Source organism: Acartia tonsa, chromosome 2 (assembly GCF_053477335.1).
Source record: "Acartia tonsa isolate MP-2025a chromosome 2, ASM5347733v1, whole genome shotgun sequence".
In the NCBI taxonomy this organism is placed as follows: domain Eukaryota; kingdom Metazoa; phylum Arthropoda; class Copepoda; order Calanoida; family Acartiidae; genus Acartia; species Acartia tonsa.
This window is the reverse complement of record NC_137261.1, coordinates 20,192,722-20,219,823: the sequence shown is the minus strand read 5'-3', so window position 1 is coordinate 20,219,823 and position 27,102 is coordinate 20,192,722. Positions and strand designations below refer to the sequence as shown.

The 27,102-nt window shown below is 28.1% G+C and overlaps 2 protein-coding genes across 9 annotated transcripts in view; one reads left to right on the top strand and one right to left on the bottom strand.

Moving 5' to 3' along the window:
* The window catches only part of LOC145306503 (18S rRNA aminocarboxypropyltransferase), a 210,210-nt gene that overhangs the window by 40,222 nt on the left and 142,886 nt on the right, over nt 1-27,102 (top strand). The gene's annotated exons all lie outside the window — the stretch shown is intronic.
* Nucleotides 1-27,102, bottom strand: part of LOC145306432 (neuronal acetylcholine receptor subunit alpha-7-like) — a 58,115-nt gene that overhangs the window by 6,711 nt on the left and 24,302 nt on the right. Inside the window, exons 3-14 of one of the 8 annotated variants that reach the window (XM_080148539.1) lie at nt 23,603-23,647; nt 20,580-20,689; nt 16,558-16,691; nt 15,792-15,838; nt 12,435-12,507; nt 8,211-8,296; nt 6,451-6,559; nt 5,996-6,079; nt 4,940-5,023; nt 992-1,067; nt 607-640; nt 40-156 (exon numbers count right to left, since the gene is read on the bottom strand). In XM_080148539.1, the coding sequence (XP_080004665.1) occupies nt 40-156; nt 607-640; nt 992-1,067; nt 4,940-5,023; nt 5,996-6,079; nt 6,451-6,559; nt 8,211-8,296; nt 12,435-12,507; nt 15,792-15,838; nt 16,558-16,691; nt 20,580-20,689; nt 23,603-23,647 (999 nt within the window). Of the gene's footprint in view, nt 1-39; nt 157-606; nt 641-991; nt 1,068-3,563; nt 3,648-4,939; nt 5,024-5,995; nt 6,080-6,450; nt 6,560-8,210; nt 8,297-11,678; nt 11,752-12,434; nt 12,508-15,791; nt 15,839-16,557; nt 16,692-20,579; nt 20,690-23,602; nt 23,648-27,102 lie in introns of all 8 variants that reach the window. The other 7 variants (XM_080148531.1, XM_080148579.1, XM_080148570.1 and 4 more) reach the window with 7 other exon arrangements.

The following is a 27,102-nucleotide window of genomic DNA, read 5'->3' as shown; positions in this document are numbered from 1 at the left end:
ATGGGTTTAATCTATTATCAAATAAGATATTCTTTTTACCTTTGTATCTAGTTCTTTCATTTTATTCTGCATGAGAATAGATTTTATAGTTATCTTTTCTCCTGGCCGTGACATCCGCAGAAACCAGGGGATCCACTGCAGAAATAATACACGAACCTGTGCAAAGTAAGGTTCGTAAGGTTGTAGCGACCCTTCATTTCTCTGACTTTTTTTTGTAAAGTAAACAATTACAAACGTTAACTCCATTTCAAATAAAAGGACTTTCCAGGAGGTGTAAAAAATTTGTCCGGCAAAAAACAATTTTTTTAGGAATGAAGAAAAATTAACATATCATTTTAAATCAAAGAATCTATTTGAACCCCCCCCTTCCCCCTTCATTTTTGCCTCTTAATTTGATTGTGGGAAAGTTAGAGTTACAAAATTAATATTAATTATTTGGACACCCTTCCCCCCCAATAAATTTTTTTCTCTTAATTTGATTGTGGGAAAGTTAGAGTTAAAAAATTAATATTAATTATTTGGACTAACCCCGGAATAGGGAAAAATACTTGATTAAAAATGTTTGATTTTCGCATATTTGTAGGACAACAGCAAAATAAAACTTACCCATTCAGGCATTTCGTGTGTGTGTGCTAATCTAGTAACCAAAAATTCATCAATATTTTGTTTGTAGTTTTGGTGTGATTTTTTAGGTAAAATACTTTGGAAAAAATTTGAATTGCACTTATTTTCCAAAATGATGAGTACAAGAAGGAAAACTTTTTAAAAATATTTGTCAACTAAAATTGCATTTTGAACAAATATTTTTCTTTATTGGCCTTTATGTAAAAACAATATTCTCATTGTTTTCACAAGGTAAAGTATACCCCAAAATGAAACTTAAATTTGAACATGTCTTAATATAAAACTAAAAAAGTTCTTGCATATTTTAAGCAATAGCATTATATCTTTATGATTTTTGAAAATGATATTGATGCCGATTTTATTCCTATGGTGGTAGTTGAGAATCATAATAGTTGTGACAACACTACTGGCAACCATGAACATAATACAGTTAAAATATGTACCTAAATATCAGAAGATTAGATTCAAATTTTTAAAATCTATTCAAAATTAATTATTTCATGATTATTTTAGAATTTTTCATAAAAATGACAATATAAAAAATTGCAAATTTTTTTATCATTTCAATCTTCATTTTAAGATTCATAATTTTATTAATATTTTTAAAGAAAAAATAAATTGAAATATTACTTAATCATACCTCGATAATTTACCAGTTTTCTATCTACCTTTTCAAAGATGTGTACCAGTGTAAATTGAGTTTAATTGTATCAAATGCTTGTAGCAAGTCAAAATATTTATTTATACTTTTTTAAAAATCAACTGGTACATATCTGAATCACAACATTTATGAATTTATTAAAATTAACTCATTGAAATGGATCACACTAACTCATTACAATTTAACTTTGATCATTTCATCTTTAGTTTTAATTGATTTAATTTTGTTTTAAAAGTTAGTTTAAATTATTTTTCTCTGCAGAGGGGAATCAAATACAACATTTAGTTTATGGTTTAGTTTGTGTAAGTTTAATCTGTCTATTTACCATGTACACATATTATATATTTAAAAGTATTTTTTACAACAACCATGCTATATAAAAGTAATTTTTAGTTTACCTAATATCTCTGTAGGCTTAATTACAAAAATATTAATTTTTGCTAGTTCATTAGTTTATATTCTAGTAACATGCATAATTTTAAAATGACAAGAACATGCTCATGCAATAAAGCAAGACAATATTTGTAGAAACTAAATGTGTGTATTTTAATGAATGTACTCAGCTATTTCTTTCTATTGAATTTTGTGTTTTGTAAAACTTGATTTAATTCTAAGCTATTCCTATTTTGTAAAATGTAATTGGATTTAATATTATTAGAGTATGATGCAAATTTACCATCTTATCACCTCATAAATTCACTTTCTCTTTCACATTTTAAATATTTGTAAACTCTAAAATCATATAAAAAAAGTAAAAATTGTGTTGTAAAAAGGGTTCATAACAAATAAATCAACAATTTTTAGTTTAAAATATTATTAATTGTTATTTTGTTTATGTTTTTATGTTAAAAAACATTTAGATTACTGCAGTTTCCTATTTGAAGTAAATCAACAGTGAAGATTTTTACATTTTGAAGCATTATAGATTATCATTTAATTATCATACAAAATATTTCTTGATTTGCTACTATTATAACTTTACTTTTTGGTTATTATCCTTATTAATATTTTAGTGTTGTTCCTTTTTATATCGTTTATAACAATCCTTAATATATTTACAGAAGAAAAAAAGAAGTTGAGTGATAGATTTGTAGAAAAGAAAAGTCTTAGTAAAGGATTTTTTTCTTCAAATGTTTAATTATAACAACTCCTGATTCATAGCTTTATTTTAAACAAGAGGCTGCGCTCCTGGCAGTTATGGCATTGAACCTAAAGGGGGGATAATAAAGAATAAATTAATCCCAAGACTTAAATTAAGATTAACTAGTCTAAAAACCATCAGATCCTATGCAAATCTTCTTTAGAATGGAAAATTGAATATCAGTGAATAGTAAGATCTTAAGGACATACCAAAAAACTTTCACCTTTATATAAATTATTACAGAAGATTACATGAAAGAAAATATTTAGAAATCCATCACAACCAATGTGAGACCATCAAGAATTTAAGAAAACCACATTGAAAGCATGAGTATATATATAAATGCTTATTAGAAAACTTAAAACACAGGTTGACAAGACTGGCGGTTCTGGAATACAAGAATTACAACCATTTATGCTGAAATAAAAGTTTTTTATATCAGAGGCACAAAAATATTTCATATTCCTTATATTTATTATACCCAAATGTTGCCCTGTCAAAAAATGTCTTTTCTTTAAATAAACGACATATGAGCTTTAGACATAAATTATGGTTAAAGACTAAATTAATTTGAAATATATGTGCCTCTGTAATTGACAAATCTACAACAAAGCAGAGAAATATTCCTTTGACTTCTAAAAATTATTGTTTGTTTTTTAAACTTTTATGTAGATTTGCAACTTGAGTGTTTTTACAACATTTATATCCCAAATAATATCCTTAGTAGCCAATATACTGTCAAAATAGAGGATACAAGCCAAACAAGAAACAATTAAAGATTCAAGTGTTACAAAAGAAAACTAGTTAAGTTTTATACCCTTGATAAACTGTAGAAAATGGGGGCAAATTTTGTAATATTTTGCATGTTTATTTAACATCTTTTGTAAACACAAGACTTTAAGTATGAATATTGTGTATCACTCAATTATTACAAAGGGCAAATGCAAAATATTTATTTAGCTATCATTCTTTAGTTCAGTTTTAATTCTTTTCTCATTGTAAATTTTTATCATATTATTTGGAATTTATTTTTATTAATATGAAAACATAATATCAATCCACATAATTTCCAATTTTAGGAAGAGAAGGGTGTAATAAGGAGTAGTTTATAGGATTGATAGGGAGTGTATGTCTAACCTATGAGAGGCGTACTGTCAGAGACAGGTAGCATGTCACCAACTATAGTGGCAAATATTGTTATTGAGAGCATGATGGCAACACCTACAAGAATACCAGGTAAATAAATATGTAATTATAAATATGGATTATGGACAGGAAATATTAACTTTATTTGTATATAAAGTAAATACTTTTAGTTATTTTCAAAGAAACCAAAAACATGGAGAATTATATCAAAGTTCATATTGCCTGTGTCAAAATATTTTTTAAAAATAGTTAAAAGCCAATTTCTTTATTGTAGGTACCTGTTATATTTAGATTTGGTATTTCACATTACTGTGTTCAATATCATCAAAGGAATAAATTAAAGGTAGTAATTTTTGTAAAAAAATATGTGATTAGCTTATTCAAATCCCAGCCAGGAAATTCAGTTTAGCTTAATACTAATATAAATTATAATGATACAAAATGTAAAATTTGTAAGTCAAATTAAGATTTGTAGGCTTATGAAAATGTAATTCCAATGTTTTCTTGATAGTATTAGCTAATAAAATTAGCTATCATAAATATTACCTTTCCTTTTTCTCTCTTTTATGGTTATCAGATATATAATTATTGCAGAATTATTCATATCATATTTCTTTTATTAAGAAATAATGAGTTCAGGTTTCAATATAAATTGTAAGAAAAATTACATAATTATCTTTATTCAAATATATCATAATCCAATAGATAAAAATTATAAGACAAAAAATTTGCAAAAATATATAGAAATATTTTTAAGAACCATTAAGATGATCCTAATATTAATATCATCCTTAGATTTTTTTTGTAAAATAAAGAATCTAAAAATAAATGTACAAAAATCTTCTAATGAAATATTATCAAGTAATAGATATCCTTTAGTAATACCAATAAAAAGTTTGAAATTGTTCATAAAATATATCAATTATATAACTGAATAAAATAAAACTAGTGGATATCTATCATCTAAAAAAATAGGACAGGAATATTGTCATAAGGATTAATTGTCCTAATAATAAAAAACTCAGGAATGTACCATGTTTTAAAAAAGATATTTAATATTTAATTTTGGTATCCCAACTAAATTAAAAATCATGATTATGGATAAAATATTGAATATCTAAAAGAAAATGTACAACAAAATTTTAGACTATGCTAAGAAAACTAAATTTTAAGATAGCAGGCACATCCCTGAAATATTTTATTGTGTGGTGCTAGGTTTGAGTTCCCTTCTGCAAAATATATTTATGTATAATATATGTGTGAAACTGTTAAAGTGATCCATTATTCTAAATAAAACTAGCAATATTTAGATGTTGAGAAAATAAATATATATATAAATAACACTCCTATATGTATATATTAGTTACCTACTAATGGGCTATCTGAGGTAATTGGTATTATGGATGATACAGTATTTAGAAATATAGTTAGAGATAGCAACACTGTCACTCCTGAAATTTTATTATTAGTAAGGTTTATAGAATCATAATCTTTATAAATTCTAAAAGTTGAAATATTTTATTAATCTAATCTCTATGAAGATGCATAAAACTATCTTCTATTCGAAATTGCACATAAGAATGCAAATTTCTCTCTCTAAATTTTCCAATATCATCAAGCAAATTAGCAAATTTTTCACTAGACATCATTTCTCATCCATTGCACTATATCAAGCCCCTATCAAACACAAAAAAAATCTTTTTGGTAATATTAAGATGTAGCAAAGCAGTTTTGGACAAGCAACTCTTGATTATTTGAATTTGTTTACTTCTGATTAAATAATCATCCTTCTTCTTCTATTATTTTTAGCAAAGTTTTGATTATCCTATTTTGATATGAAAACTTTTATCAATTCAGATCATTACTAGAGAATAGAGTAAATATATTTGAATAGCTCTTAATTAAATTCAAAGTTTTGTTTATCAAGGGTAGAAATGAAAATTTCTAATCTATTTTCATTCAGAGTTAGTAAAACTTTCATTCAGTTAGTAAAGCTTTCTGGTCTACCATGATCAATGGAAATTTCATTTTTGAAATAGTATAATTTCCTTTTTAATGTACTTGATTCAATGAGATTATACATAAAAATTTTGTTAATTAAAAGTGTATTCTCATTTAACTAAATAATTAATAATTAAGAAAAATTTCCAAAGATTATGTAAGATAAATAGAAAAATTGATATTATCTTCAAATAAAATAACCATTTTAAATGAAAAAAGATTAATTATCCAATTTCACTAGGTTAATTATTGAAAGATGATATCCTAATACGAGAAAAAAATTCCTCTGTGTAATGCATAAGTAAACAAACTGACAGGTTGTTAATAATAATAAACTGCCAAGCATATTAGTGGTCTAGAGCAATGTTAATATCTTTGGCATGACATGAACCCTATGTTAGCAGTGCATTCCTTTATTGTACCTAGCAAAGGATTGTCCGAGGTTATTGGCATTGTCTCGGCAACCATGTTTAAAAAAACTGTCAAAGAGAGCAGTATAGTCACGCCTAAAAATCATTTTGTTATGGAAACTAATGTAACTCTTATATCGCAAAAAAAACTAACTTCCAATAAATAATCTTAAAAAACTTCTTTGCTGTAATTAATGCACTATTCCAAACATGTTTGATAATTCTTTCCTAGCCCTAATATCTGTTAAATAATAAATTTTAAAACCCACTTTCTTCAGATAACTTTATCAAAAGTTTTTATTCCTTATTTGACAAGAGTAATATAAAGGAAGTTTTAAGGTCTGAAATTTAATGATTAAAAAAACATTTATTTAATAAAATCTTCATAAATATCGTCTGAAATGTTCATAAGTTTGCATTTATATTAAAAATCTGCTTTTATTTTTTTGTAAATGGGTTGTACTTACCAAGTGAAAGTTTTTCTCCTGAATCAGGTGGCAGGGTGAAGCCAAGGACAGCCATGGAGGCTATCAAAACACATGGTACTATTAGGTTGAAAAAATAGTAAAGGGTCCTGAAGTGATGTATGCATATACTACATAAGATTTTTAGTTCCAAAGTATTGATGTCTCTACAGTAATTAAATCAAAGGTTTTAATATTCTATATGGGGGTGCTATAATTCTTAAAACAATATTCATTTGGTCAAAAGGAACAAGTATACGTACATATGTAAGAATTTTTTTGAAACTAAAAAACTCTGTAAAAAAAACCTTACTTCTAATGCATTAGAATTTAAATCCATTTTGCTATCTTAAATTTAAAGTAATGAAGTAAATCTAAATTAAATCACCTATTAGTTTCCTTAAATTTGATCTATTTTCTTAAGTTCAAACTTTAGGGAAAAAAATATGAAAACAATTCAACAAAGTCAACAGTTTAATTCTTTTTTCTTTAATTAGTTCAGACTAATAGCAGAAAAAGGGGGAAGCAAATGGGTGGTGAGTTGAAGAGGAACTAATTAAAAACAAAACAGAAACAGAAAAAAAATTCATGTGAGAAATGTAGAGAGATAAAGAGAGTTACTACCAGAAAGAGCAGTGAAGTCCAAATTTGTTATTTTGTTTGATTATATAAATAATTAATCTAAACATTTTGGTTTTCCATTAGTTAATCATTCCCTCAACACAACCAAAACTTCTAAAACACTTCTTTCTTTTCTCTTAGGTAAGGATTGTATAACAGCTGAATGAGAATAGCCAATGAAAAAATATCAAAAAGCATCAAAAAATTTAACCTTAAATTTGTTACTATTAGTAATTATTTTCCTCTTAAGTTATAAAAATCAAATACTATTAAACAACAAAATTGCTAAGTAAGAAAAAATCTAATGAAACGTGGGTTTATTATTGGTTGAAAGAAAAAATTTAAATTATGTTTTATATTCCTTATGTAAGCTATCTAAGGAGAATATTAGGTTGGCTGCGGTTGCTATAATTATTTTCTCCACTTTTCATTTCTCTCATTTTCCTCGCCCTAGCAGAAGTATTAAATTTAGTTTATAATGAATAATTAATTATTCAAGGAAACTTAATATTCAAATTTCCACATAAATTATAATTATATCACTTTCCAAAAGTCTCCATTTTCAACTAAATGTATTTCATTAAAGTTTAAATCAATTCCAAGTTCTGGATCTAATTTAAATAGACACAAAATTCAATTTCAAATTTTTCTTTTCAACATTAGTTGGTCAAACTATTTATTCAAATTTATATAATAAGAAAATTAGGTAGATTTTAGTTCTTGAAATCACATTTCCTTTACGATTTTAGATCATTGTTAGTTAAAAAAGAAAACATCTTGTTAATCTTGTCTGTTAGTCTTTATTGAATATTTTACTTAACTAATATCATAGTTTATTAGTCATTTTTGACATGATTGATTGTACTTGTAATATATTTAAGATGTAAAGTGGAAGCTAGCTCTTTTTAATGTATTTCATGCATGTAGCTTATCACTGACAGATGTTCCATAGTATTTGCCCAAGATTTGCAACTATTTGTTAAATTTAGCTAATATTTAAACAATATACAGCTGTAGCCAGCCCGCCCCAAAAACTGTATAGTTTCAGTCTAAAAAGGTTGCTTTTACTAGGAAACTGATGTAAGTAAGATGGATATTATATTGATTTGATTAAATTATAAACATGTAGTAAATGCATTCCTTCTGCGAATCTTGATGTAGAAAGTAATATCCAAGTATGGATCTGGACAACAATCATAAAACACTTCGTTTCTTTTACCAGGAACATCTAAATAATAACAATTATTTTATATAAAAAAAAAGTGACATTTATTATGTGCTTTTATTTTCAAAATAGAGTTAATATGATGAAGGATTTTAGTGTAGTTTCACTTATTAATAAATAAAAATGGAAAGATATTTTATTTTTACAAATATTTACAAATATAGACCCTATAAAATAGATTTTCTCACAAAATTTAGCCCTAGGGAATTAATTTTGAAGGTTTGTTTTTCTCAAGAGCATCAATTTTATATATTTTCTTACTATATACAAACAAGGATGTAAACATATATAATTAGCGAAGCTCTTAAGTTTAAAATTAAAAAGAAAAGAAAGCACATGAAATGAAAAGGATATTTTATTATAACAGCTTCTCATTGTTCCTTTTAATCAAAACACAGAATTCGAATTATCTATCTGTAATAGCAACTGATGACAAACAGAATTTCAGAACAGCACAGACAGACCAACCAATTGATTTATAGAGTAGAAATTCACATTTTCTTACGGACGGGCAAACAGACCGAAATTTCATATTATAGAGTAGCTTTTTCACTTAAAACTTACCTTTAAATTAACAAACAAATTTAGATAACATAAAAATTTAAAAATAAAACAGCGAAGAAGAAGACTATTTTTACTCATATTTTTTACCAGTCAAAAACAAAAGTCAGAATTATGTTGTATACAACATGCTAGCTGTAATACAAAAATTAAAGAGGAAAAATAACTTTCTTCAGGTGCAGTATCCATGTGTTTTGTTATAAAATATTAAGTACATAATTTTCCTTGGTAAGATTTGGTAACTTTGCAACTTGAAAATTATTCTTTAGATCTACTTTTAAATTTAATTAATTCAAATTTAAGAATTGTAAAATCTTTGTGAAGGTTAATAAAAATTTTATGTACTCATTATTTTTTAAATAATTTATTTTTTTAAAGTTTTTATTCTAAAAACACAAGTAAACAAACTTGAATGTCCGAAGTAAAACTAAATTTTTTTTATCTAAATGTGACCTTAATTTTAACAGCTTTAGGCGCAAGGGCATTTCAAAAAAAACAATAAAACAAATTTAAACCCAAATTAAAAAAAATTATTAAGTTTGTAATTTTGTCAAAATATATCCTCAGACACCTTTGCATCTGCTACTGTTTAATGTGGAAGCCCGTCATAGTAGCTATAAAAAATGAAGTCATACAATACAAGTGAAAAAGATAGGCCAGTATACATTTTAATTGAACAATGGCATGCCAATATACACTTCAATTGACCAGTAGGACGACATTTTCTACAGGCACTGTAGAAAGCTTCTTTAAAGTGCCATGGGTTCATAAAATATATTTATACTTCGGATATCGGATCTTAGTATTAATAAACATGCACAGCACACAAATCAAAATATTATAATTTAAAGTTATAAAGAAAGTCATGCAAAAATAGTTTATGCTTATAATCTTAAATCTACAATAAAAGAAAAACATTGAAATGAATATTTGCCCAAAAAGTATTTTTTTACATTTGAAATTACGTAAGTAAATGGTGGATCATTTTTTATGTAAATATTTCATATGGTACTATACTAATACAGTGTGTTCCGTGAAACTCATACTCTATTCATAGAGTGAATATTTTAATGTTATTTTTAATTATTACTTAGGAATGCAAGGTGTGATTCAAGATCTTGTACTTAAATCAAATAAGCAATAAGCTGTCAAAACTGTTGTCATTCTTTTCATTTGCAATTTTATTATATGTTAATTTCATAAAAGGAACACTTAGAGCCATTATCAAAAACAACACAGAAACCTAATCATTTTTCAAAATTATAATACCAACACCCTAATATTATGAAGAAGATTCATTAACCACACTCTGTTACATATAAATATGAAAAATGGAATGTTCTCGAAGGTTTTATATTTCCAAGATGATTTTATTATTTATGTTTTGTTCTAAACAAATGGAACTGCCATAAAAATGTTATTAAATTTTACAGCTCATGCACGTTGAAAGAATACTAGTACACAAAAGTATTTTTTTACATGCGTAGTTACTTTAAAATGTGTTCTCATTCTTTACTAAATAACACCGTCTTTTATACTACTACATGTTCTAATTGTATGTTTATAAGATTTTACATGAGTTAATCCTTTTGAGTTAAAGAAAAATAGTTTTTTTATGCGTTTGTTTCTTGGACTTTTGAAAGTTTTTGTACTTGTCATTAAACTGCTCTAAACTAGATACTAAACTGATAAAAAAGAAAACATTATAGAAATACTAGAAAATTTGTTAAATAAATAACTTATTCATATTAAAATATTGTATTTTATGTAGTTCCAATTTGTAAGGCTGTATAACTCAAATTTTGTGTGGTTTTTGCCAGTTTTCGGAAACTAGGATTTGGATTCGAAAACAAATGAAAGAACCCATCAATTTAAAATAATTCTAATGGAATGGCACTTCAGAGCTTTTTCAAGCCTTTTTTAAATGATTACCAGCCTAAATTGAACTTAAACTATATACTTACAATTTTAAACTATTGAAACAGTATACAATTTTCTGTTGGTCAATTACAATGTATACTGTTTTATTGGACACTATACGCTGTTTCTTGCCTATTTATTTAATTATTAAATTTGATTTGCATAATTTTAGTCCGTGTGCCCAGATCTGTTCTGTATGCTAGATTTCTCTTGGGAGCAATTTTTTTCTGTGAAATCTATATTCTATATCCAATACACCAAAGTTTGGTCCAGAGTTTAGTTAAACCTTTGAATCACAATGAAGTACAGCCTAAGAGAGCTTACACTTTTGCTATGATTTCATTATACTTTATCGGCTTTAGAAACTCTTAAAATTTTCTCACATCACCAATATTATCCACGCACACAGATATAAAATCTCCACTTTCAACTTAACAATAACCCAACTCGCTCTTCTTTTAAAAACTAATTGTACTATTAAAAATTAAATTAAGTGGAATCTGTTAGGATTAAACTAGGGAGATTGATATTACTACCTAATTTCTAGAAAGAAAAAAACTCTAATTATATTTGAAAATGGGTGAAATCCAAATTACAAATGGGTTTAAAAAAGGACTCGAAGAATAAAAATCTACCATTAAATTTTTTTCATGCACTAAAAAAATGTACAATAACCACACATAAAAAAAACTTTCGAGTTTAAATAAAATGAAAAGATTCTTTCAGTATTTTTTTAATTGAAATAAAAATTGTTCATTGATCATTTAAACTCAATTGAAACTCACATTAATTTAGCATTAGATTTACATTCACAAAATGATAATAAAAAATAAGAATAAAAAAATAAGGACAAACGTATATATAAAAAATGGACAAGACAAAAATTTTTTAATAGATATTATACCTAATAACGCCCATTCCCCGTTTGTTATATAAGTACTCGTATCTCCACTCTCGGCTTTTAATTTTAAGTCCAACTGAAAATTAAAACAAAAAAATGAAATAAAATTATTAATAAATTAAGCAATGGTTGTTAGCTTTAACTCAGATTTGTTAAAAATATTTAACTGTGGTTGTTTATTGTCAAACAATTAAGTTAGTTAGCAAAATCGTGAAAGGGTTATCTTTAGTTTATTTAAATTACAATATGATTCAGTAAAGAAAATTAATCACTTATTTAAAATTATAATCATTTGCTTCTGATTAAATTATTTACGTGTTTTTTCTTAGCCGTTTTATAATGCATTTGGAAATATTTTCTTTTTGAAAAAAATGAAAGATATGTATTTGTCTAAATTAATAAAATTATCCAGAAAAAAAATTATTTGCATATTCATTATATTTTGTTAGTTTTCTTTTATATGGTACATTTCATGCTGTGAGTTAGGCTGGGGGGAAAACTCAGATATTTGGAACTTTATGTAATCATTGCTGTAAGATAAGTTGTATTGTATAATAATGTATACAGTTTTTTTTATAGTTCAGCTTTTCATAACATGTGAAGTTCCAATCTGAAACAATAATAAAAAGTAAATCCACAGTTAGATAGTTAAGAGGGTTGTTTAATATTGTCACCCTTTAGTATGATAAAGAAAGCAGTTTATTGAACGCATAATTAATATGGAGCAAAGGGAGATTAGTTGACACTGCTCTCTCCTACCTATCAAATCCCATTCTCCATTGAGGACATAAGTTTCCACGTCTGCCTTTTCATCTTTTAGTCTTAGGTTTAACTAGAAATAAGGGAGAGGGAGTATGATTGTCATAGGTGTCGAACTTCTTGGCCAATTAAAGTCAGTTTGACTTTTGCAAAGTGTTTGATAATTATTTTTATTTGGGCAGCGAGTGAGGGGATAATTGACCTTAAATCATTCTGATACTCAAAGTTTATTCGTTGGCTAAAAAGACTAAGGTACTTTTATAGAATTTTGATTGTTTGGTTCTAATAACTAGATCCCTGTATTTAGGGAAATAGTTAGAACTTTCAACTTTGGCATATGAACATTAAACAAAATTTAGGCAATCAAAAAAATAAACCAATCAGCATTACTACATTTGAAAAAAATAAAAAAAAAAGTCTGCTTAAATAAAAATCATAAAAGTAAAAACAAAATTTCCCGTTCTATAATATTTTTCATTCATGTCTAATAACATTAACATTTGTATAACTGGTGAATTACAATGGTGTTCACTTATCAATGTAGGAAGAGAGATAGCTTTGTTTTGCATTTGAATAGTTTATACTGTAGTACTGCAGTAGAAATATATATTCAATATTCTGGAAATTTAGATTTAACAGATTTAATGTAAATAAGATTTTTTTTTCTTAAAGAAAATGAATAATTAAAAAGAATGGATTGTATTTCCTTTAAAAGTTGTATTTTTTATTAGTTGCACTTATCATATATACTCTACAACTGGGGTCTGTTTCAGAGTATGAAACAGCTTCGCTGCAAAAACAATAGCCTTCAGCTGAAATGCTTAAAAAAGTGACTTTAGATTTTTGTTGAAAATAAATGTAAAACAAATATGATTATGTAAAACCCTTGGATAAACTTTACAAGAGTACACACGTTCATCGAATAAAATATACATCAGGGCACAGTAAATATAAACCTTAATAAACATAATTGGAAAAAGAAGAATTATATTAAATAAAAGGCACGCAAAATTTGTTCTTTAAATATTTTCATTGCAAATTTGTAATCGCCTTAAAACTAATTTTTAACCCTTTTAAGGATTTGGAGCAAACTTATTCTAGCTAGTTTTTTTTTCAATATATAAATTAATTTATTATAAACTCAGTTGATTTCTAAAAAAGTAATAAGTTTGTAATCACAAGTGACTGTGCCCCTACCATCTAGAGGCTCTTATTCTAAAGGGTAAATAGAGTGCAAAATTACAAGTCATAGGATCGTACAATATTATAAGCGAAGCATCTTTATAATCAAGCCCTAAAAATGTCCTTATACAGTATTCTGTATTAAATGCAGTTTCGCAACGAATTTATTTACAATTGTGTTTCGACTTATACCTTCTTATTCTGCTTATTCAGTTCTGACACTCATCAAATGTTAATATTCGTTTGTCATATCATTTTAGAGCTTCGCATTTATGGATTTTGTCATCCTTGTTTTTTTAAGACCAGTCATAGGAACGTTTGGAATGTAGTGACTAGCCATGAATCCAATATAAAACATAAATGAATATATTATTGTAGATGTATTTTTTATGTTGGCCCCTTCTGCACAGTCACGTACCTCTGTCTATAAAGTTGGGATCAAACTTTCAAAAGGGTGTTTACAGTTAACTACACGGAGTTTAGGATTTTTAATATTAAATGTTAGAGTGGTCCCTTGTATTTTACATAATTTATGTAGATTTCTGTAATTATCAGTTATGATGAATGAAGACTAAAATCTTTTTAGAAGTGATCAATACATCTTTATTCCTGTCAGTAACATTTTATTTATTGTCAAAATATATTGACCCCAATGTAATTTAAGTATAATCCAAAGATAATCTTATTTTTTAAGCAGTTTGATGATTATTTAAAAGGAAATTCTGTCACTTAAAACTATAGACACTCAATAATGCTTATTATTTTTTGTTTTTCTTTGAAGTATAATCTGTATATTCCTGGTTAACTTCTCTAGTGCTTACAGTTTACAAATTTATATTTTAAAATTTGATCACAGTTTCATAAAAATTGAATTTTATAGGATTCAATAGTCACCCATTTAATTTCCGTATTTGAATCAAAAACGATTTAACGCTAGTTTTTAAAACTTAAAAGAAGTCATAGAAATAGATTAAATAAATATTATTTTCTTATTTTTTATAAGTACTTTCAACGGCAGTAAAGATATCTTGTGAAAACATTTATCGTACTATGTTGTAGATTTTAAGTCAATTTTGATATATTTTTTATTAAAACATGATAATGTACAACAGTGTACACATTACACATGTGTTGAAAGGTTATTTTTCTTATAAATTGATTTGTATACATTTTTATACGTCGTCTAGCAAACTTATGAAAAAAATGTCAAGTTGTACTTTTCTTCACCAAAATGTATGAATACAAAAATATTTGATATTCTAAAAGTGTTTTTACTTCATCAGTGTTTTTTAGCTTTTCTGGGGGAGGGTATGGTCAAAGTCAAGAGCACCTGCAGGTAGAACCAGAAATGTCATTGAAATTAAAATTTTAGAATCATGGAGAAAAAAAACGAAGTAGTGGGTTTAGTCGTATTTTCACAGTAGTTTTTGTTAGGTTAGGTAAATGTTAATGATTGCCCCGATGGGTTAGGAAATAGCCCCCACAGAGTTAGAGCCCCCCACGGGGGCTAAAAATAAGAGAAAAGCTACTGTGAAAATACGATGAAACCAGCTACTTCGTTTTCTTGGCATTTTCCAATTTTTATTTCGATATTTTTAGTCAGTCATTTCTAAATTTAATGAAGAAGACAAAATTAAGAGTTAAATATCAAAGTATTTTAATAAAATTATTGTTAAAATTTTATCAGCTACCCAAAGATACATAATATGTAGTAAGATATTTTTAATGCCAATTAAAAAAGATGATTTAAATTTCAAATCATAATTCCTTCTAATTTTAATAACTATATTTAATTTCCTATTATTTTTCTTACAATTATTGCTGCGTTACTTATGAACATAATTATCATATAAGTTTTAAATTCAATTTTTTGTGTATTAATAGCGGCTACACCCCTCCCCCCCCCTAAAGGCCTCTAGGGGCACTGGAGTTAAATGAGAAGGTAGTCGACCCCCTCCCCCCTCACTTTCAATTTTAAAAAGAAAAGTAAGACATCTACATATTTAAGTGGTCATTTTTTTCTAGGGGCGATTTCTCTTGGGTGGGTGGAATAATAAACCTTTATAGGACTTCAAAGAAGCTACGTTGACACACAAAGGACAGACACAGATCCTGATTCTTTTAACATTTAAATAAGGATTTATTAATTAATAAATGTTATGTTATAAATCATACCTTTCCACCATCATAGGTCCAACTACCAAACTTCATTTCACAATTCTTTCATTTTATATTTTCAACAGTCAAATAATTGAATAATAAATAGGGTGAGTTCAGTTTAGCATTTTAACAGGATTGCCTCCTCATAGGGAGATTTAAAATAGTTGGGCCAACCTTATACAAGCAAAAAAATCGTAACAGCAAGGATAAATGAATTTTAAAAATTTTTGACAACCGTCAAAAAGTCATAATACCAATGGGATTATTTTTTTTATTTTTATCATTTTGGCCTAAAATTTAAATCGCCCTTGACACCCTTTTACAGAAGCTAAATTAAAGCTTTCAAATGAGTATTAAAAGTATGATATTATCTATTAAACATATGTGTGGGGCCTATGTGTGCACGACGAACCAGTATTTACAACTTACACACAAACAAACATTTAAAGTAGCTATGCTACAAAATATAATTATAAAGTATGGTAAAATCTTTTTGAAGATCCTTATATAAAAATAACAGGATCTGTATCTGTCTGTTTGTGTGTTTCGAAGAATCTTGTGAAGCGCAAAACCGATATGGTACTCCTTTACATTATAGCTTCTCCATTGTAGTCCTAGGAATGTTTATAACTAAAATTAAAAGGGGGGGTCTTCTTCATTCACCTTAAGAGCCAATAAAATCCTCTAGGGGCTTAGCCACTATTAAATAAATAAAGTACAAAGAAAAAAGATACATCATCTTCCATACTCAAATTAATGTTATTCTGTTGAAAATATTCCTGATCATCGAATGGAAACCAAGTGATATCAATCTTGCAAGTGGACTTGAATATTCCCGGAGGTATGAAGGTACAGTCTCCATTATTTGTCAACACAATGTTCGTAGCATACGTTGAATCAAACGCCTCGTCCGCACTGAAAATATAAGATTAATTGTCTCAGTTTTTGAATTGCAAAGCTAAACCGGCTTAAAACCGGCTCTCAGCCATATGAAAAATCATGTATAGAATTATATTACAGACGATTTTCCACGAAATTATTTTTGATAATTTAACGTTTCATTTTAATAACCGCGGAAAGCTGTCTATAATACGATGCTAAAAATAACATTAACAATTATAGTCTTTCTTTATAACAAGGACAATTATGCTCATTAGAATTACTGTATTCAAAGTTAACAATTTATCAGTCAAAAAAATAATGAAAAAGGAAGTCTTTTATGTAAAACTAACTAATTTGTAAAACGTTGTAAAAAATCACACAACCTTGTGAGTTAAACTACTTTTGGGTTGTGATATACAGACAGATGGACGAACGGACATACCCTTATTTTAAAAAAGTAATCACCATGTCAGTATGAGTTATCTACGTGGTTATGGAGTCTTTTACTAGGCATATCATATGCGCAGCTGACTATTATATCTAGACTAGGAGACACTTCGACATGCACAGGGTTTTCCCAAGGGGGAGAGAGAAACCTTGAGTGGTTGAAAGTTTCAAATTTAAGGAGAACATTGACCATCAACCAATGGAGTCGGGAATATTAATACAGCCAAGTCGCTTCAAAAGAGCAGAAAGAAATTTGCTTGCAGACGAAAAAAAGGTCTCCAACAGGGGGATCAATGATTGTAGATGTCTGGTAATACATCTATATTTATACATATATTTCAAAAAAAAATTACTTAATTTTAAAAAATAAAGTTTAATTTTATTACATCAATAATGAATAGAACCAATCAGAAAAAAACATTTTGGATTTGAAAATTGAAATTTTTCCATTTCTAAAATGGAATTATTGACATATTGAAAAATCAATTTATTGAAATTATTTTACTTTTCAATTACAAAGAAATATTTTGATTGTTGATATTTAAAAAGACTGGTATGACTCTTCAAAATTCATTTTAGTTTGAAGAAAGATTAAACCCATATATATTTCTAATCAGGAACATTTTTAAAAAATAATCGCAATTTACATGTTATTTAAAAAGGAATTCCATTATTTCTTTTACATAAAAAAAATATAGTAAAGTTTATTATAAATGTCATTTTTAGACAGATATTTTTCTAGAAAAGTAAAATATTGATTAAATGCACAAGTACTAAAGTACAATTCCTAGTTTTAAAGAATTTTTTTTAAAGTTATATTACGTTATTTACATTGACTTTTTACTTTAACAAAAATCTTTTTATCTTTTTTTTTTAAGAGATAAAATTGTTTTGGTATTTCTCTTCAAATTGGATATATCAATCTTGACCTAAATACAGAAAATTGATAAAAAGTGATATTAGAAACGAAAACCCAGAAGAAAATTGGCCAATTGCAGATTATAAAAAGTGGCAATATTATTTACTATTTCTTTTAACATTGCTTAGTAATTCAGCAAGAAAAGCAATTATTTTACTTATTTGTAACATCTGTTGAATCGTTTTGATGTTTATATTTTTTCTGGATGCTATAATTATAAATTAGGGAAGCCATCTCCCCTATCCAGCCTGAACATCCATTGTAGTGGTAACATACTGCCCAACCTTTGATTGTATACCCTTTGTCTGGTAATGGTAAAAAATTGTACCAGTTTACAGGGCACTGCCATTAATATTTAAGTCACACACCTGGCACAGCAGCAGTACGAGTATCTAAACGTCGCTAGTAAAACACAGTGTGGTCTAGACTTGAACCCGACACCTCATCAAACATGTGGTATACTTAAAATCTCCAAAGATATAATGTAAACGATTATAATGAGCTGAAAAACTTGACAAAATAATAATATTTACCACTCAATATCTGACAGACCAAACTTTATATTTCCAACCTTTAGATTTGTATAGAACATAATATTGCTACAGACTTTTTATCAATGAAAGTGAAACTTGGATTCAGTTTTTATTGCACAACACTTGCTTAAGTTTAAGGGATATAGAACGTATGAGAATTGGTCTCTGAAAGATTTCAAAATGTTTGGGAATGTATAAGAAGATCCAATAATTCGGTATTTTGACAATGAGCCAAATGATGGTTCTTAGAAGAGTCAAGGGGAGTTAGCAAAACCAAAAAATACCGAATTTTAAAATCATTATCCACCAACACAATTTCTCTACCGCTACCCCCACACCCCCCAAAAAAATATTGATTTGAAACAAAGACTTAAGACAATTTTATATATTTAGCCATCCCAACCCCCTCCATAATCTATTGAACAGGTGTTTGAGGGCTTACTCTCTATATCATATGATCATTTTAAAATTGTTGCTTTTAAAAATCCTCCAATTTTATTATACCTTCTATGTTAGTAAATTTTCTATTCTATACTTAACCTGACCTTAGCAAAAATGTAAAGAAATTTAATTCTACAAAACTTATAGTGCAACTCATTCTCTCAAACTTATAAATAAAATTCATACATGGAATGAAATTTTTCATTTTATTTTAAATGATTTAGAATTAACAAAAGCACCAGCTTGCATCATTTTTATATAATTTTTAAAGATAATAAAACCCGCTATAAACAAAAAACAAAGAAAAAGTCAAAAAAAAATGTAAGAGTGTTTTTATCATGGATATTTCATCAATTTTTTAAACCAATACTGTATTTAAAGTAACAATTTTACATTCAAGATACATACAAAATATATGAAGCTGGCTCCTAGGAGGAGGGTAAGGGAAGTGAGGTTAGTTTGAAATAAAAATAATTGAGGTGGTTATTTTCTTTGGCGATTTCTCTCGGGAGGGTGGAGGTACCTTTCCCCATAGTAGTTATAAACATTTGCTGAACTGTGAGAAGATTCACTGTAAAGGAGAACCATACCGGTCGAGTGGTTAGCAAGATCCTTCCTCATAAACATACAGAAAGACAGGCAGACATTATGTAACTTTTATACAAAAATAAAATGTATAAATCTAGAACTTAAGAAGCTGTAATAATATATGGACCAAGATGAAGGTATCTAAATTAAGTTTCCTGTTGCATTTACATCTTAATGTGCATTAACAAATCTAACTGTTGCTGAATCTATTAACCATCAACATCTGTTGCGCTTCAAAGGATTGAATGTGTGTGCGTGTGTGTGTGTTCGTGTGTGTGTGTGTGTTGTGTGAGGTGTGTGTGTGTATGTGTGGCTGTGCAGATAGTTTGTGCAAGTGTAAAAGTTTTAGCAGAAGCTCACTTAGTAAGTTCTCAATTTATTCCTTTGCAGTCGGGTGGTTGTTCATGTTTCTTTGAAAGTAACTCAAGGGGGGGCAGGTCTTTTAATCCTGTTAAGCCGTTTAGATCTGCAAAAATCATAATTCAATTACAAACATTCTATTACAAAAGGAAAAAAAATAAAAGTCTATTAATAATTTTTTCAAAATATTTTCAACTGTCAACTTGTTTTCCTTTAAAAGTGTATGTTTTTCAGTTTGTTTACATGTAACTTTCTATATTTTATTAATTTAAAGTATTATTTCAGGAGAAAAATTTAAAAATGTTTTTCCTTCTTTTACTATTGCCTAAGCACTGTGTCCTAACTTCTTTTTCCTTTTTCCGTTTTAGTAGCCTAGATACTTTATAATAACAAATAATCGACCATCCGTCTGACAACTAATTTTATGGGGAAATGTGTTTTTCTCGGCTGGTTTGAAGTTAGACGGCTGATTTTTATTGTGGAGATTCCCTATATACATGAATTATTTTTTCCAGTATATAATTTAATTGGTCCGTCAATATTTCAGTGATTCCAAAAAGATCATTTCATTTTTTATTTTAAACCTGATTTACTCGGTTGTCTTTACAGATAAGACGGAGAAACTCTGCTAACCTGTTATACATGAGAAGATCCGGGTTCCAGATATATTTAGGAGGTATCCGAACATCTGTCACTCCTCCATACTCGGAGGCATTCCATTTCAGGTTTGCATCCTGCCATTCCTATAAAATATAAAGTTTATAGACATTCTTTTGCAAAATTTCTTGTCAAAATTCAATTATCTTTAATTAGTTGCTAATCTTTCCAAGCAAAAATGCTAAATAAGCTTTTTAACGTGCCTATATAAAATGACTTTATACGATACAAATGACAATTACAATTACAAATGGTAGGTCATTATGAAGTCATTTTTTTATTTGCACTATAAAAAGCTTCGAATAAGAGCACTGGGATTAATTTAATGCAATTAAGGCGTATTTATCATAAAGATTGCTTTTTCAGTCAAACATAATTACTCAATTTACAGGAAATGATTTGGAGGGAGGATCATAATTTAAAAATCCCCCCCTGGGGAAAAAATTATTTGAATTCTATAATTCTTCAATTAATTAATTTACTTATTTATACCATAAAGCCATAAAAATCATGTATCGTAATGTATTATAGACAATGATCAACAAATGATGACATTAATATAAGTTTTTTTTGCCTTGACCTTCAGACAAAACTGGAATTAACCTTATGATTTTCCAGCTTACTAACCGCGGAAATCTGTTTTTAATATGATGATAAATAACTTTTAATGTTTGATTTGCAAATATCTGAAGAAGTTCTGACACAATATTCCAATTATCCCTGAATGCAAAATTGTTTGCTAGGTAAACAGGGAATAGTCCCTTTTGTAGGATCGCCCCTTAAGGGGCGATTCGTCGTATTTTTAACATGGCTTTTTATAGGTTATTTAAGGTTAGGTTAGGTTACATTGGGTAGGTTATTGCCCCACCCGCAATTGGCCCTGCAGGGTTAGAGCCTCCCCCCCCCCCCGCAGGGACTAGAAATAGGAGAAAGGCTACTGTGGAAAATACGAAAAATCGCCCCTTAAGGTGCGTTGCCACGAAAGGGACTATATCCGGGAAACAATTAGAGAAACTGCATCAAATATTCGGATATTGAGAATTCATCAAATATTTTTTTCAAAATTTTTTCTTGGAAAAAGAAATTTCTTCGTAGGTATTCAAGTAATATTTTATTGATAAAGACGATTCAAGAAAATAATCTGTTTGAATTTATAGATCATTAAATTTGCATGGAAACCAAATCACGTTAAAGGTATAAATTTGATTTTTCTTGACTTTCTTGAAGTTAAGGATTGCTCTGATAGGCATTTTATGCTTTAAAAAGGCCGTAAATTAATGGTAAAAAAAACACATTAAAAGTTTATAAAAGCTGTAATAAAAACACAATGGATAAAAGACCCTAAAAACAGTAAAAAGTTATGCCCGATTAATTATGCATCATGTATTTATAATAAAGACTTTTTTTCAAATTTGTTAAGGAGTTATGGCAGACATATATAGCGGGCGGTAAGCACTGTAACTAGAGTAGATACACGTCTAAAAATATTACGACTATACCGTGAATCTATACACATACTAAATAAGGTGTAGATAGACAAACATGGGTGATTAGGTAAATATAGGTATACCAGAAATTTATGGATAGCTTTCTCATCGGAGAAAAAAAGCATAAAGACCTTCCTACAATATACCCTTCACATCCTGAAAACTAAGGTAATTTAAGGGATACGGTAATGGACAATGAATTCATGTACATTCCCAATTATGTTTTAAAATATTCCTCCTATATAGTAAATTATTGCTGAAAAGTTTGGACATTGCAAGTTATCTAGATTTTATTTTTAAGCCAACAAATGAAAGAGTATGTTTATCAAACTTTGGGTACCCGTGTAATATCCCCTTCCTCCCTGTAAAAACTAGACCTGTTGGTGTACTCTGCGCCCCGGCCTACCATCATATCCTAACCACTCAAATATTTGATCTCACTCACTCACATGTCAAATTCAGAAGAGTTACTCACAATTTTCTCAAAATTTTGTTCAAGTTGTTGGTTTGTTCTGGGGTTATGTGTAAACAAAAGTTTGTGTGTGTACACCACTTGTGTACAAGTGTACAATATTCCAAGAAGGGAGGGTACATTGAACATTTATTACACTAGTCCCCAAAGTTTTATAATATAGTTTTCTTATTCGTTAGCTTAACAACTTTGGGGACTATTATTGAATCTATAGTAGTTGGTTCATTTAGTTGAGTATCCAAACGTTTAAACCATTAATTGTTACCATTCAGAATGAGCAGTTTTGTGTATCATTATTGTGGATGTACATCAATTTTTCTGCCATTGTCTTATCCCTTTAGATCCCTGACAAAGTCCTACATGTATTTACATTTTATCCACTTTTACTTCTTTCAACTGTGGTAAAATACTTTTTGTCTATTTAGGTTGTTCGTTTAAATATGCTTAGATAATAATTCAGTTTTCCTGTAATTTACATAAAAATCAAAGAAAATTTTTTTTAAAAACCTTCTATACCCCCTTTCAATTGAATCAAATTGAAAATTAAAAATGAGGCTGATAGTGTTTTGTTCACTTTATGCTAAATTAGGTTATGTTGTATTTGGTACATGATAACCCCGCATGGCTATTGCTCCACCACAAGGTATGGCCCCGTAGGATTTAATTAAAAGAAGAAAAAATCTATTATCCACGCCCCCTTATTTTAATTTTTTAAATAAGGCTGTTTTTTTAGTTCTCAATGCATTTTAAGTGAAATCACTGCTTTTTAGCCTTTCCCTTATTATAATCAATTCTCCATCAATATGTATATTTTAAATTTTGCCATTATGATAGTTATTTATCGCATCGTTTTATAACAGCTTTTCGCGAATATTTATATTGTACAATTATAAGATTAAAAAACAAGTTTTTTTAGCCCCGAAGTGGTACGTTTTTAAAAAATAGTTTTATTCTTTACAAAAAATTTCAGTTTGGCTGAGAACTGGTTCTAATACAGCGGATAATAATAAGTTCGAAGCGATAATGGAAAGCTAACTTACCAAATTTAGCCAAATGTTTGTGGTCAGAATCTGATTCTTCTCATCCTAAAATAAGAAATTTAAATTATCAAAATAAATTTTGCCCGATGATAAGCAGGAAAGGAATGGAGATTGGGTTGTTAATTATGATTGGTTAGTTCAAGTTGAGTGTTTAAACATTTTCTAATACTATCTACAGGAGGGTTAATTTGTGTATCGTCATTGGGAATGTACATTAATTTATAGGACATTGGCCTATCCCTTTAGATCCCTGGATGATAACTTGATAAGAAATCTTTAGGGAAAATATTTCCAAGGGTAGGTTAGGTTAAGAAAAGCTCATTTCAAAAAATGGTAAAATATACACTTTTAGTTTGAAGTAAGTCAAATAAGGATAATTTATTTCCTTTCAATTGCTTAACTTGATAAGGATATTCCAAATCAACAGCAAGACCCAATGCAAAAGCGACTTGTACAGAAGATCAGTAAGAGTCCAACTAATACGAAAAATGCACTAAAAACATACATTTACGTTTTGGTAGGAGTTACTCTGGTGACTTTTATTCTCTGATTTATTAGTCACATTAAGTGTTACTTCATTTCTTACACAGAAATTTAGTTCAACAAGACAATTATGTTCAATGAGGACAGAATAAAGTATTTGAAAAATAATAGAGTGCTCGTCTTTGAAATCAGCTAAAAGCGTCGGAAAAATAAACACTGTCCATACCAAAAAAAAAAAAAAAAAAAAAAAAAAACTAGCAGACGGGTAGGGACCACTTGCGCCAGATAATCTTCTGCTATTCTTTTTCGCTTTATAGTCAGACATACAAACACACCCTAGTTATAGAGCAAACCAATTACTTTTATTTAATATTTTTCTTAAAAACCAAACAGTTAAATCTTTTTAATTCTCTTAGCTGATGTATATTTTAGCGGTTATGAAAGGAGACTTCACATTATATGTATGATTAAAAGAGATTTACATAGAAATTGTCCAGACCCAAAGTCATAAATCATGCCCCTTGCATCACAGTGGGATTTTTTTTAGTTATCATTATATTTGTAATGCATTTTAAATTACAGTAAAAAAATAAGAATCATGATTGGTTTCTGTAATGTTTTTCTCGTATTCATTCGAAACCGATTAATATTCAGTGGATTAGAACCGGTTCTCATCCATACAAAAAAAACTATGTCTAGCATAGAATTAAATCCAGTTTTCTACGACTACAAAAATGTACAATAAATTTTTTAGCCCGTGCCTTCGGCATCTCGGGGCTAAAAACTGGTTTTAATCTTATAGTTGTACATTTTATATCCGCGGAAAACTGTATATAATACGATGCGAGATAAACTATTCTGAGATTTATTTTTTTGTAGAATATGGATTTTTAATCTTATATTATGATTTGTAAGCTATATTTTTTATAGTAAATTTTGGGTTTGAAGAAAGGACTGCAAAAAAGTACCACAACACACACACCTACATCCACACACTCACACCACATATATTACAGTGTTTTTTTTTATGAGCACTTTTTTTAAAGCAATTTTATCCCACTTATAGTTATCAGAATTTAATGATTAATGGCTTATTTTCTTCGTTTTTTAGGGGAAATTATGAAACAACCAAAAAAATTACAGTTTTTGTTGAAAAAACTTAGGTGACAACATCTAAAAATGGTTTTAGCGCATTTTTCTTATGCTCAAAATTGGATTTTCAGTAGTCGACTTTGGGGGGCCAGTACTTTCTCCCTGATTGAGATATGGCCTTCAAACTTTGACCTATTCTAGTACATGTCCCCAATAGTATCTGTATAAATTTTTAGCTCTATATCTCAACTTTGAAGCGTTTTGCAGCCATTCTTGCAAAAGGTAGAATATTTGAACATAAGAAAAATGCGTTAAAACCATTTTTAGATGTTGACACCTAAGTTTTTAATTTTCAACTTTACTGTACTTTTTCAACAAAAACTGTAATTTTTGTGGTTGTTTCATAATTTCCCTTAAAAAACGAAGAAAATAAGCCATTAATCATTAAATTCTGATAACTATAAGTGGGATAAAATTGCTTTCAAAAAAGTGCTCATAAAAAAACACACTGTATATGAGGATTATTATACTAATCCGATGCATAGATGGGAAGATTCTAGATTAGTTAAAATTCTTAATTTAGGAATTTAACACTGATTTTCAAATATATTTTTAGTAGGTAAGCAACTCTGCAACCTTAATGTTCTAGGGGACATAAAATTTTAATTCTACAATTTCTACAAGGGTAGATGTATATTTATCTTTTGCTATTTAAATTAGAAGGCCGATTTTGTTGACCAATACGCACATTTTCAACAAATGAATTTGTCCATCAGTCTGGTTGATATGTTTCGGTGGGTATGGATAATCTCTTGCAGAAAAAAAACTATCGAAATGTTATTTCCTGATTATCTTAATTACAAATTACAATTTTATCAGCTATATTATACATTTATGTTTAATATTTTGTTTAATCTCTTAGTCAAAAATTTGACTTAGATTTCATAAAAATCTTGTAATGATTTTGAATGAAATAATAAAAAAGACTTTTCATTATGAGTTTTTTAATAAATGCTAATATCTGAGATCTGTTAAAACTTATGAAACTGTTGCAAAACTGAAACCCATGAGAGCTAGAGAAAAGAAAGGTTCAAAGAAAATAAAATGATTTCTAGAGATATGTGCAACACGTAGAAATAAATTTAGAACCGCAGATTTTTTTCTAGAAAATCTTTTTTTTCAAGATGTTACTTGAAATAATCTATTAGATAATTTGAATTGATTTTTATAATTATTTTTAAAACTGTGCATCAATCAGCAAGGCTTTTCTTTGTTTTTTGTATGTTCGTTTGCAAGTCAGTTTACCTTTAATGAACATGTGCATTGTGAATGGACTTTATTGTGTAGCGGACAGACCCAAAATATATAAGGGTGGGAACCTACTATTATCGTATTCAACCCATCCTAATTCTGTAAATATTGACTTTAGTATTGTTAAACTTGTATACAAATAAACTTGTGAATATAACCTCTGTGTTATTGAAGATAGAAGCGTAGCTTCCCTACAGTTAAACTGAGTAATGTCTGTCCGTCGTGTTACGCAGCTCTTGCGCTTGTTACGCTAGAATTGCCCTGGTTAACTTAATAACAAATTAAAATGTAAAGCTTACAGATATCGTTCCGAATACATAAACAAACACACGAACATCCGGCAACTTCCTGATTTAATTTGTGTTAAAAAATAAATGTAAATGTATTTCTTTCATTGATTTATCGTTAAAATGCACATCAGTTGAATTTGAATCCCATAGGAAAACCTTTATTGAGAGATAGATAAAAAATGCTATTACTAGTCAACATCACAAATTTCCAGGGATAGGTAAGTGACAGAAATTCATAAGAATAGAGATAATCTTGAGACATACTCTCTGAATCAGCCAATAGGAGTAGAGATACATACCAAACATGTCGTTCGTTGAAACATT